General features: G+C 48.6%; 1 protein-coding gene across 2 annotated transcripts in view; it reads left to right on the top strand.

Moving 5' to 3' along the window:
- Positions 1 to 1,197: 1,197 nt before the first annotated feature.
- LOC119178679 (venom metalloproteinase antarease-like TtrivMP_A) overlaps positions 1,198 to 13,612 on the top strand; it is a 369,468-nt gene continuing 357,053 nt past the window's right edge. For both annotated transcript variants that reach the window (XM_075881864.1, XM_037429911.2), the window contains exon 1: positions 1,198 to 1,280. In XM_075881864.1, coding sequence (XP_075737979.1) covers positions 1,202 to 1,280 — 79 coding nt within the window. In that variant the 5' untranslated portion in view covers positions 1,198 to 1,201. The remainder of the gene's footprint in view (positions 1,281 to 13,612) is intronic.

The raw sequence follows: 13,612 nt of genomic DNA, 5'->3' as shown, positions 1-13,612 counted from the left end.
ATCTGAACATTATTGGTCAGATAGAGCAACCTGATGCTTCATAACAAGCTCTAGATGTTTCCTGTGTAATTTAACTTGTTCATGTTTTCATGCGCTGCCACGTATGACACGGAACGAAAAAAAAAAGAGAAAAACAGAGCGATTGCTAGAGGCTGGATTTTAGGAAAATGCCTCTTTTGCTCTTTGCGTTCCTACTGTGGTACTTTGATAAATGAGCATGAATGATGGGTTACAAACTCTTCTATAGTAGTTACATGCCAATATTTTGCTCAAGGAAACAATTTTTTTACACGTGTTTTCGAGCGACCCAACGTATTATATGCCTCGTAATTGTGCTTTAGAGGCGATGTGTTTTTGAAAATAAATGCGTTGATAGCATAACTGTGCAGTGTCTTCATGTGTCTTCTCGTGCCCGCGTGTACTTCTGCGCTGCATCAAAGCTGCTCAAAGGTTTAGCAACAAACAAGCCCAAATTGCAACCCTTCTCAAAGCTATTCAGAGGGAGGCGGTTAAGCTGAAATATAGCTATGAAATTATCTCCCAGCTTTTACGCATTTTTATACCTGCAAATTGATTTAAAGCATGTAGTTCGTTACTCTGCACACATCGAAAACAATCGCGCTGGTGTAAACTTCATTGTTATGGCACCAAGCCCGAATGCTACGCGGTTTGTTCATTTCATAAATGTAACCACTCATGACATTTCGGTATTATGAGTGACCCTTTGAAGCCTTGGCGCAGTCTCCACTGACTTTAAGAGCCCATCATGAGCTTGACTCGACATCATTCTTCGCTTTCATGATGGAGAATTCGCGTCATTGTAGTGAAACGCTGGCACCTTGTAGCGAAATGACGTAGTTAACCCAGTTATATTTCAAGCACGCAAATACCAAAATACGGCATATACGAACTAAGGGGTACGTCGGCATCAAAATGTCATATGCCACTGTAGTCTATAGGTTGTCGATGCGGCGTTAGACAAGCTGCGCGAAAAGCGACGCCTCACCGCAAAGTTACTTGTGTGGTGACCTTACGCTCATAATAGTGTCTAAAAGGAAGTCACTGTCTATCACGCAACAATGACAACTCTGACAAGGCACGAAATCGAAACAGGTAGAAGTACCTGCCTACATCTGCTTCTATGGTGAATATATATAGCGAGTGGTGCCTGCACATAAGCAGTGCTCCTTCCATGATCCTAATGTGGGTTTTATATAAAGCTGGGAAAACAATGCTTATCTTTATTGCTACGTTGCACCTTATGATGTTTTGCTATGCACGTGAGTTATCACATGCACGTTTAAAATATTATTGGTCCATTTTTAAATTGAAACTTCTGTAGCTTAATACCATACACAGGTTAGGCTTGTCGTAACGACGAATCGACCTTTCTTGACCGTTCTTTCTGCAATTCATTAATGCCTGCTAATAATGTAAAAAAATCAGAGAAAAGAAATACTTTCACGTGGTTGTTACAAGAGATGCCCAAAACTAAAGCCGTTAAAGAAAACCTTTTTGGAAACGCTTGCGCCGAGATAGAAAAATTTAATTGATATGTGGGCTTTAATGTCCCAAAACCACCACATGATTATGAGAGACGCCCGAGATAGAAAAGTATCGCTTAAAATATCGCGATAGCGGTATTCATAATATAAGGTCGATAAAGAGTGCAGAAGCAGTGTGTTGTAACTAAGAGGGGAGAGATAAGGGGGAACAAAGCCCCGGGCGCCACTCGGGAAAGAGCGCCAAGCCGAGTCCGCTCAATATGCGTTCAGGAACTTACTGCGGGCCCAAACGGTGTGCTTGCGCCCCATTCCCCGTGAAAAGATCACCGTACAAGTTTAAAACCAATGAGGCAACACCACCACGCTGTTTCAACACTCCCTTCCTCACCTTCTTTTCCCCAAGTACCACCCATGAGGCCAGATGGTCTTTTGTATTGTCAATTGGTGCTTGATTTTTTTCCTTCAACAAACAAAACACAACCTTCTTGGAGCCAGTTGCTTCTGGGAACCTGTGGCTCATATGAGCAAGAAGCCTTGTCTTTCCTTCTAAAATATAAGCCTATAAAAAAGCAGAAAGATAACTACGTTGGTGTAAGCCTGTTCCCACATGAGTACAGTTCTAAGGGCGAAGCTCCTTATAGCGGTACCCGTTCGTCCCTCGTAGTCGCAGTCGTAGTCGTAGTGTGTAACCAGTCTTACGCTTTGACCTCCAAGGTGGTGCCGGTGGGAGATTTCTCCTGTGCGTTGTTGAACAATAAGAAAATTCGCAGCGTGCGCGTTAACTAAAAGCCGAATTCTTCTGTCTCTCATTCCCCTTTAGCAGCCATTGGCATGTTCCAGTAGGAAACGTTAGTAGAAGTAGAAGTAGAAGTGTTAAAAACCGACTTCTGCTGTCTCTTATTTCCAGTAGCAGCCATTGTTTACCTCCAAGGTAGGGCCTGGTGAGATTTTTCCTGTGCGTGAAAAAACAATAAAATTTTTTTTTGTTCAAAACGCCATTGATTGATGAAATAAACCAACGAAAGACGTCAGATGTTTTCTAAATGCAAAACGTAAAGACGCCAGATGTTTCTAAAGCAAAACAAAAAGAAAACACCAGCTGCTTAACGAAATATGCCAGGTGTTTTTTAAAGCAATGGTTTTATAATCAAAACCATATCGATACAGGTTTGTAGTTACCGATGCTCATTGCCGTCGGTGTGTGCTCGTATGGATAAGAATGCTGAAAGGGGGGCGCGCCGGGCAGTGGCGGTGCGCGGTCGCAGACAGGACCATGAAGTGAGAGCACGCTAGGCAGACGCGCGCCGGGAAGCTGCGCGACGTCGCCGCCGAAATCCTGCTGTGCGGGAAGAAGAAGCCACATCAGCGAGGCAGCGTCGGCAAGATCCCGCCGTACGTGAGCAAGAAGCTGCAGTGGCACATCAGCGTCGGCAAGATTTTTCCGTACGGGAATGAGAGGCCGAGGCAGCACGTCAACGTTGCGAAGCAGATCTTGAAAACGTTCGACAATGGGAAGCGGCGAGGAAGCACGCATATTGCCAGGCGAATTAACCGAAAAAAAAATTAACGGTATTACTTCCTGGAGCTTCGCTCAATCTCATCATCATTCACCTCGTGGGTCTGCCGTCAATTTTTGGTTATTAACGTACATATCCTGGGTAGTAGACACAAGCTTTTCTCTGGAGTTCTGGCTTCTCTATATTCATGATATGGTTTATGTTTATGTGTGCGCGTGTATATATTTATACAGATCTAATAATATCGGCGCGGCGGGAGGTTTAACCTTCCTAACCTCTTTCTAGCTTCGCCACTGATCTCTTGAAATGTTCGCTTGTTTGTGGTGTGATTCCCAAACAACTTTGGTTCTTACACATGTATATAACCATTTTGATAATGGAGAAGAGAAAGCGCAGCCACTGGTCTTGTTGTTGACTTGCGATCGAGAAGCTCCTTACCAACTCATCAAACAGGTCAGCCTCGAAGCTTATGCGGAGAGTTTGCATGGGAAGATGTCCGGTTGAAAGTACAAAAGAATAAAACTAAGGACGGAGCACCCTCAAAGGCTTCATATTTATCTTTTACAAATGACTAACTCACTCATAGACTGCTTTTTTTCCCCATCAAATTGCGTCACCCCTTCTCGTTTCCTCCGTGTATCGGTACTATTTCCCCGCGACATTTTCTTCAATCAGCGTGCGTAGGTTGATGTTGACTATGAGGATTGACGAGGTTGGGGTAGACGTGTCTGAAGTAATTAGTTTTTAGATGACTACGAAGTGTGTGAGTCTTCTTAGGGAGAGGGAAGTGTCATGTGTCATTGTCACTCACTAAATCAACATTTGCGTCACCAGTTCACACACAAAGTCGCCTACTCTGAAGTGCAGCAAACGCATGAGTGAGACTTCGGCTCACTGCTCCTACTAAGCTAGCTTCATCAGCCATGCGTCATTCATTATCCTTCCAGTAAAGCCGTAAATGTGAAAATACATCCAGCTCTATTGCATGTGCGATGCACGAATTATAGCGCACTGCACCATCAAAAACATCGTGCTTTCGAAGCTTCTATTGTTTCTAGATGCCAGTGCACATGAACTATAGTTGCGAAACGAGGTTCAATGAAGGGGTAAACTCGGAGAAAAAACACATTCGCGCCGCTGGCTTTCCCTCTTCGGAGCGAGGTTCTTTGAAGTAAGGTGGCGTCTCGTGATTGTAATTTCTTAGCATGTCAACTGCTGCATTCGTGTCGGCAAGGGTGGGCATGGTGCAGATTAGCACTAAAGAAATACAGGAATTAGAGATGCAATAGTAAATTACCCTATTGTGAATGCGCTTATGTCACTACTGAGCCTAAACAAGAGAAAAAAAATGCCAGGAACTGAATGATATGTACAATTACTATCAGCATCAAGTGAAACGCGAACACCGGCAAGTATTAGAAATCGCATAGTGCGCTCCATTCAGTCATCATCATTGATAGCCGTACATCAGTTCTATTTGGTAGCACTGCGAATTTCCACGGTGATGATTGCACGAGGCACACTATCGTCAATTGTTAGAGCTTGCCTGCGTTCGTGTTTCATTTCGCGCCGATAATCTAAACGCTCCTTCCCATTTGTCACAACGATAACAAACGCAGTTCAGCCGTGATTTGCCAACTGCTATTGATTTTGATATCTTCCTCAATCGTTTTGTTTTGATTGCTTGTTTCTACCGATGAGCGTGTTGGCGATAACAGCATCCAGGTGTCTGACTCCAATAATGTCGACGTTGTATAAACGAGCGAGCTTCGCAGTAATTCAGTGGTGGATTTCGCCCATGTTCTGCCGCTTTCCCTCGAAAAAAAAAAGCTATGGGGCTTTGATGGTGTTGATATTAATGTACAGGGCCGTCCACTCTTAGTACGGACACGGTGCCGCATGGCCTCTCTCCACGGGGCGCCAGCGCTATAGCGGTGCGGTCACGCATCGAAGCACATCGACACAGGCGCACAAGAGCGTTGAGGCGGGGCTTCGTTTTGAATAAAAGCGCGGGAGTGCGTCGTGCCTGTTTTACAGTGAAGCAAACCTAAACCACCTGAAAAACCACGAGAGTTGCAGTAAAGTGTGTAGTCACGATAATTGAGACGTGGGTGATACCTCTTGTTTCAGTACAAGATTGCTGGTTTAATTTACACACTGTTGAGTATTAAGTATTGGTTCTCTTGAGTATTGATTTTGCTTGGTTTGTGATGTTTTAGTCCGTGAAAGAATTTCGTCACCGAGTGGCGCTCTGAGAAGCTTCTATAACATCAAAATATTTACCGTGGCTTGATAATACGTGCGCAATGGTTTCTACATTTCTCCCGCATTTACACTCGGCACGTGCTGCCGCGATTGAACTTGTGTCTCCCGACTGATATTAGCGGAGCTGTCGACCAGTAAGCCTCTGCAGCGGGGCATTCTGACGGCTCTGAACACTCTGCAGGTATCAAGATTCATAAATGAAAGACATTTGTTTTGCGTGCTCTTTCTGAAGTATTGAAATGCTGTAGAACTAAAAAACGTAAAGAAGTTTGCAGACAGTGGGATACCAAGTTTATAGCTTGTGTGCTGCGTTTTCCAAAGTAAGCACTATGAGTAGCGGGTAGGATCCCTCCAGCTCCAATGATCACAGTCATTCTATTGAAGAGGTTGCTGTATAGACCGTTTCACTGTTTAAAAACACAGCCACTTGGTGAAATCTGGTTTCGCCCACCGATGTGCCAAAATAGCATCGGTGGGCAAGAAGAGTTTTGGAAAATAGCCCGCTGATTTTCTGCTTTCTTTCCAATGTTTGCCTAAATATGTTCCAGTTGTAAAGAGGTTTAATGGGCAAATGCGACGAGCAGGTGGAAGATACAAGATAGCCACAGGACGAGGAAGATTATGGTGCTCGAGCGCCGATCTCGTGGTGCCTTTCTCTGCGATGATGCTTGTTGTTCCCCGGTGTTGGCATCATTCCTTCGTTATAACTGCCTCCGTCAAGAAACATAAAGGCATCCTGGCAATCTAAGAGGTGGGAACGAGCGTGTCGAAGTACGGCTTCAAGCGGTCCACTTGAACAATATCATGTCTACGCCGACGATGGTCACCGAGCAGCGTAAGCGGTTCAATGGCGTAATTGACGAGTGATGTGCGCTCTACCACGCGGTATGGGTCATGGTAATTTGAAAGTAGCTTGGTAGACAGACCAGGTGCACAAGGTGGTGCATACAGCCATAGAATGGTTCAAGGGGGGAACTTTTCGGCAGGAGCGTGATGATCATCGCGGGCCTTTTTCTGCAGTTGCTGGTCGGCCACAGTAAACGACTTCGCCAGTTGGCGCCATTCTTCAGCGTGACGGACGGCTTCGGACACGGTCGTGCACTCAGATGCATCTGGTGTGTATGGCAGCAAAGTGTCAATGACGTTCGTATAGAAGGAAGAATGGGGAAAAGCCGGCGGTGACTTGTGTAGCGGTGTTGTACGCGTAGGTCGCAGAAGGAAGAAACAGGTCCCAGTTCGTTTGGTCAGATGCCACATGTGTCGCGAGCATGTCACCCAGGGTCCGAATAAACCACTCAGTCAGGCAATTCGTCTGAGGGTGGTAAGCAGTACTCATCCGGTGTACAATATGGCACTGGTGGTGAGATGCTTGGATTACGTCGGATAGAAATACACGACCCCGGTCACTGAGGAGCTCGCGAGTAGGGCCATGACGCAACACAAAACGATGGAGGATGAAAGCTGTGACGTCCTGAGTGGTCGCCGTAGGAAGAGCAGCGGTTTCGGCGTACCGTGTCAGGTGATCTACAGCAACGATAGCCCACCGGTTACTTGCTGTGGTCAATGGCAGTGGTTCATAAAGGTCCATTCCGACGCGACCGAATGGGCGTTCGGGGCACGCAAGCGGCTTTAGTGGAGCTGTTCCTGGATTCGGTGGCTGTTTCCGTTTCCGTCGCTGACACTCGTGGCAGCCGCTAATAAACTGTCGAACAAAAGTAAACATCCCACGACAGTAGTACGGCTTCCTTAAACGTTCGTAAGCCTTGAAGACACCGGCATGAACGCATTGCGGATCGGAGTGAAATGATGCACAGATTGTAGAGCGCAGCTTTCGGGGAATATTGAGCAGCCACTTCCTGTCATCTAGTGAGTAATTGCGCCGGTACAAGAGGCCACTTCGAATGGAGAAGTGCGAAGCCTGGCGTCGTATTGCTCGAGTGGTTGGAAGTGTCGGTACCTCAGATAAAGCGTCCAGAAGCGAAGTCATCCAAGGATCGTCACGCTGTGCAGAGGACATTGTGTCGATGTCAAGAGCTGACAGCGCGTGTTCTACAGAAGATATAGAGGCAGCCTAGGTGGACAGTGGTGATCGCGAGAGCGCATCAGCATCGGCGTGTTAGCGGCCGGAACGGTACACGACGCGGATGTCATACTCTTGAAGTCGCAAAACCCAACGAGCAAGGTGACCTGATGGATCCTTCAGTGACGACAACCAACATTTGGCATGAAGGTCTGTAACTGCAGCCAACGTGCGGTCATATAAGTATCGGCGAAACTTGACAATCGCCCGAAGTATGGCTAAGCACTCTTTTTCGGTAGTTTACCTCAGCCTTGTTGAGCATTCTGCTGGTGTAGGCGACGACATACTTAGGGGAACAAGGCTTGCCTTGAGCGAGAACTGCACCAAGACCGACACCGCTGGCGTCTGTATGGATCTCAGTTGCAGCCGTGGGATCATAGTGGCGCTATACATGCGGTGATGTCAGGAGACGGCGAAGAATGGTAAATGCGTGATCACACTCGGAAGACCATAACAAGATGTCGTTGGGACTGCTTAAAAGCTGGGTCAAAGGGGCAATTGTGGAGTAAAAGTTGCGCACAAACTGATGAAAGTAGGAGCATAATCCTACCAAGCTGCGTAACTGTTTTACAGGCGTTGGTTTGAGGAATTCGGTGACAGCGCGTAGTTTAGCCGGGTCGGGAAGAACGCCGTCTTTTGATACGACGTGATCGACAATAATGAGCTTCCGAGCAGCGAAGTGGCACTTCTTTAAATTCAGTTGGAGCTGCGCATTTTTCAGACACGTGAGGACATGTTTCAGGTGTACAAGATGCGTTGCGAAATTGGGTGCAAATACGACGATATCGTCGAGATAGCAGAGGCATATGTTTTATTTCAAATCCCGCAGAACCGAGTCCATCATGCGCTCGAATGTGACCGGCGCATCGCAGAGGCCGAAGGGCATGACATAGAACTCATATAGGCTATCCGGTGTCATGAAGACTGTTTTTGGACAATCGGCATCTGCTAAGGGCACTTGCCAATACCCCGAACGAAAATATAACGACGAAAAAACTCGGCACCTTGTAAGCAATCAAGGGCGTCATCAATCCTGGGCAAAGAATATGCGTCTTTGTAAGTGATCGTATTTAAGCGCCTGTAATCCACGCAGAAGCGAATTGAACCGTGCTTCTTTTTAACAAGAACGACAGGTGATGCCCATCGACTTCGGAAAGGTCGGATAACGTCGCGCTTGAGCATATCGTTAACCTGTTTGGTGATAACCTTACATTCCGCGGCGGAAACATGGTATGGTCGCTGTCGTACTGGCGCGTTGGAACCTGTGTAGATGCAGTGAAAAAGCTGGTAGTTCGGCCAAGGGTAGGTTTAGCAAGGTCAAAGGATTCACAGAACTGGTAGAGCCACTGGAGAAGCTCAGAGCGTTCTCATGGCGATAGTCCATAGGCGGTAAATGAATTGAAAGCTCGGAAGGTGGTACATTGGAAAGATTGGGGGTGCTGTCGGCGTCGTAGTCACCGGAATAATCTGGCGGCATAGTAAAATTTTGTTCTTTATCAATGGCATGCACTTGTCCAAGAAATTCACCTTGAAACAGTTTGGCGGGATGTGGAAGGTGATTGATGAGGTAAAAAGCACTGTTTCCTTCAGGATTGGAGAGGGTTGAATAAGGCAGAATAAGTGATCTTAATTTAAGGAAGAGGCTTGATGGTTCAAAGAATGCAGCTTCGTCCCTAATGCCGTCACAGAACACGGGGAGCAACACAGATGCTGTCGCAGGAATTTCAGTGCTTTCTTTGACGACGAGTTTTTGTACGGCGGGCTGAATGTGATCGGTTCGTTAGTCGTACAACGGGAAGAGTTCAAGTTCTGATATTGCACAATCAATAATAGCGTGGTTACGCAATAAAAAATCCCATACAAGTATGATGTCGTGTGAGCATGACGAAAGTACAATAAAATCAACAGTGCAGTGGTCCTTCGCATTGATCAGTCGGACAGTGCAGGCGGCTACAGGCTGAACTGGGTTCCCATTAGCTGTTTGCAAAGACATCATATCAAGAGGCGTAGTCACTTTTCGGAGCTTGCGGCAAAGTCTAGCGTCTATCACGGAAATGACAGCACCGGTATCAACTAGAGCATATGCTCGAGTACCTTTTACAAAAACTTCGACAATATTCGACGGCAATGTCCGAGGACTTGATAATTTAGACAGCGCAGTTCTTGCCTCCTGAACAGCGGCCTTTCGTTTCACTCGTGTTCAGGAGCTGGCCGACGACGCATGGGTGACAGGGAGGAACGACTGGCTGAAGGTGAGCGACCAGAATAGTGCGTGGACATTCCCGTGAAGACGAGCTTGACTGAGGATCCGAACTTTCCAGACGAGATAGAGGAAGGTCCATGAAGCTGTTCTGTGTCCGGGCGTCTGTGTATCCCGGCAAGCGACGACAGCAGTATCGGGCTATATCGCCAGGACCGCCGCACGCAATACATATGGACCGGTTATCCGGCGTTTTCAAGTATTGGCGACGAGTGAAGCAGCCCATGCGGTGGTCGGGTGAGTTGAGGCTGTGGTAGCAATAGGAGGAGCCCAGGCAGTGGACGGTTGAGTTGGGGCTGAGGTATGTGGCAGTCCCTGGAATTGCGGGGGCTGGTGTAGCTGCTGCCACTTTAGTGTCTCAGCGTAAGCAAGAGACGCGGTGACCGGGGGATGCTGCAAGGACACCGGCATATCCTGAGAAATCTGCTTTTGGATCCCATATCGGAGCATGACAGCTAATGGCGGTGTGTGTCGCAGTGGCTGTTGCTGCGAGAGTTCCTGGCGTTCAGCAAAAGGTAGTAGAGAAAGCTGCTGAGCCACTTCCTCTCACACGAAGTCTTTCATTTGTGCGAGAAGTTTTGTCTGGTCAGTCATGACGTCCAGTGTGGCCACTGGTTGGATTGTCTGGAATGAGCGTCGTGTCTGACCTGGTTGCCTCTGCAATTCATCATAGCTCTGACACAAAGTCACCACTTCGGCCACAGTGCTAGGACAATTCGCGAGAAGCATCTGGAAAACGTCATCGTCGACACCCTTCATGATGTGCTCTATCTTTGCAGTCTCGCTCATGGAAGCATCGACTCGCCGGCAGAGATCGATTACACTTTCTATATATGAGGTGAAAGTTTCACCTGGCTCCTGTGCCCGTGTGCGCAGATGTTGTTCGGCGCGAAGCTTCCGTTAGGCAGGGCGACAAAAACGGCGCATATTGCCCCCCCCCCCCCCCCTTGAGGCGGACCAGTTCGCGAACTCGCTTTCGTGGTTTGCATACCACAGCTTGGCCACGCTGGTGAGATAAAGATTGACAGTGCCCAACTTAGCAACGTCATTTTACCTGTTCGGTCCACTGACTTTTTCGAATGACGACAGCCAGTCCTCGACATCCTGGTCTTCTGTATCCGCAAAGATTGGGAGGTTTCGTGGTGAACCGGGCCATGGCAAGAAGCGGCCGCGAGAGGTACTGTTTGTGGGGCAGCGTCAACTTGCATGGTTGGCGGCAGGATGCGGAATCGGAGTTGCAGGGCGTAGGCGATGTGGCTACCCAGCACTATCCACCAAATGTAAAGAGTGCAGGGAACTATGCGAACGACGACGAAGCAGCAAGAAACGGCAAGCCACACCGTTGGTGCACACGCGCTACCCGAGCTTGCGCTTCTTTTTTTATTTTCGGCCTGTTAACGTTCCTCGCTCTTCTGACGTTCCTCGGCCTTCCAGTAAGTCTATACGTAAATAGACTACGTGACATCTGGTGGAGGTGTGTGGACTCCCATACAAACCTGGAACTTCGTTCCCGTAAGCTTCCCCCTCTACGTGACACGAACATGGCCACCGAGACGCCTCTCCAGGTGAGACCTTCGACCATCCATGTCACTTGCGGCGCCGTGTATTCTCAACGAGACCCTTCTGTCTTCATGGGCTTCACTGAGTCGGACGTCGAAGATTGGTTGGCGAGGTACGACAAAGTCAGCGCAAGTTCTACCTTGCGGAAACCGCGTAACTGTGATTTAATAACCACGCAGCTGACATTCTTACGTGGTCTGCATTCAAGACTGCTATCACGGACGTATTTGGAGGACCTGCGGCACGCAAGCTTCAAGCCGAGCACCGTTTACGTCACCGTGCGCAGCAACCAGGCGAGACCTACACGGGCTACATTGAAGATGTGTTGCATCTATGCAACCGCGTTAACTCTACCATGCCTGAGGAAAAAAAAATCAGGCATACTTTGAAAGGCATTGACGACGGCGCCTTTCAGATGTTGCTCGCGAGGAATCCCCCCACAATTGCTGTGCTCGTTTCCCTCTGTCAGAACTTCGATGAGTTGCGTAGGCAGTGCGCAATTGCTCGTCAAGCCGTCACGACGCCAGACACGCTCGCAAGCTTGCACCTAGCTGCCCATCCTACCGATCAGCAGCCGCTGTTTTCGACGATCAAGGACTTCGTCCGCGAAGAGGTAGCGCGCCAGCTGTCACTGCTGCCACTGACACATGAGCCCGCGCAAGCTTTGGCACCGGACCTCCAACACGCCATTCGGACCCAAGTCGCTGAGGCCCTTCCACCGATGCATCAGCAGCCACCTGTCACTACGCCTTTCATGTACGCCGCCGTCGCTGCTCGGCCTAGCAACAGCGTATGCCGTATGCTCAACCTGCCACGCCGCCCTATGTCATTCCTGCAACCCCGATTGCTGCGCCGTATACCTATGTGAGATATTCAGCTCCATTTTACCGTCGCTCAGACGCTTGGAAGAAGCCGGATAATAGGCCCATCTGTTTCGGCTGTGGTATCGCTGGACACGTCGCGCCCGCCACTGTCGCAGAGATCCCCCTCCAGTTGACACCGTAGGCAAGCCAATTGCGTCGTCGTCTGGGACGCCATCATGATACACCACTGACGGTCATCGACCCTACGCAAACCATCGGTCACCATCGCCCCGACGACGCTCCCTGTCACCTATGCGTCGCCGACCTGCTATGGAAGAGGGAAACTGATCGCTGCAGCTCTGGAGGCAACAGCTGCATACCATTCGAACTGCTTAAGGCCTCCATCTTTCTCGCCGAAAAACGTTATAGTCGTCAATATTGAGGGGACCACCGCACAAGCGCTTATCGACACAGGGGCCGCCGTTTCCATAATCTGTGAGACCTTATGCCACAAGTTGAAAAAGGTGATGACGCCTCTTTCGGGCCTGATGCTCCGCACGACCAACTCGCAGTGCATAGAACCTACAGCTGTGTGCACTGCACGTGTCATTATCCAAGGTGAACTTTATGCCATTGAATTTTTTGTGCTGGCATCATACTCCCACAAAGTCATTCTTGGATGGAACTTTCTTTCGCGTCATCGGGCCATCATAGACTGCTCACGTGCAGAACTTGCTCTTACACCGCTGCCAACCTCTTGTTTTGTAGATTCTCTTTCTGAAGCTTACAAACTTGTCGTTGTTGCAGACACGGAAATAGCACCGAGAACATCCTCCCTTGTAGCCCTGACCTGTATGGCCACTCCTGCCGGAACTGTTTTGTTCACTACGTCTGACGTATTTACGTGCCGCCGTAGCCTACACCTGCCCTTTGCCATACTCACCGTGAAATCCGGTGCTACCGCCATTCTCGTTGCGAACTCGCTATCGTCGCCAGTTACCTTACTTCGCGCAGAATGCTTGGGTAACATACAAGACTTTGACCTCTTGCGCCCTCTGGAGTTTGCCGAACACCCACCTCACCTCCAGCTCAATGCTATGACGCCACCTGTGGCCACACTGCCCGCGCCATACTCATTCCAGCCCTCTGTTGCCGCTGAGCTATCGCCGACACAAAGACGCGAACTCTTGTCCATTCTTCGAGAGTTCTGTTCTGCCTTCGATTGCGCTCAGCCATCTTTGGGTTGCACAGCGAACATCACGCACCACATTGACACCGGTACTCATGCTCCCTTACGCCAACGACCATATCGAGTTTCAGCGGAAGAGCGCCGTATTATCAACGAACAAATCAATGATATGCTCAAGCGTGGTGTCATCCAGCCATCGCAGAGCCCTTGGTCGTCCCCTGTTGTACTTGTGCGCAAAAAAGATGGGTCTATCCGATTCTGTGTCGACTACCGACGGCTCAATAAAATAACTCGGAAGGATGTGTACCAATTGCCACGCATCGACGATGCTCTCGATTGCTTGCAAGGAGCAGAATATTTGTCCTCATTAGATTTACGCTCAGGATATTGCCAAGTTCCAATGGCTGATCCTGACCGATCGAAGACTGCATTT

Source organism: Rhipicephalus microplus, chromosome 1 (assembly GCF_043290135.1).
Source record: "Rhipicephalus microplus isolate Deutch F79 chromosome 1, USDA_Rmic, whole genome shotgun sequence".
Taxonomy (NCBI): Eukaryota; Metazoa; Arthropoda; class Arachnida; order Ixodida; family Ixodidae; genus Rhipicephalus; species Rhipicephalus microplus.
The sequence above is the reverse complement of the archived record's forward strand: the minus strand, read 5'-3'. Positions and strand labels throughout refer to the sequence as shown.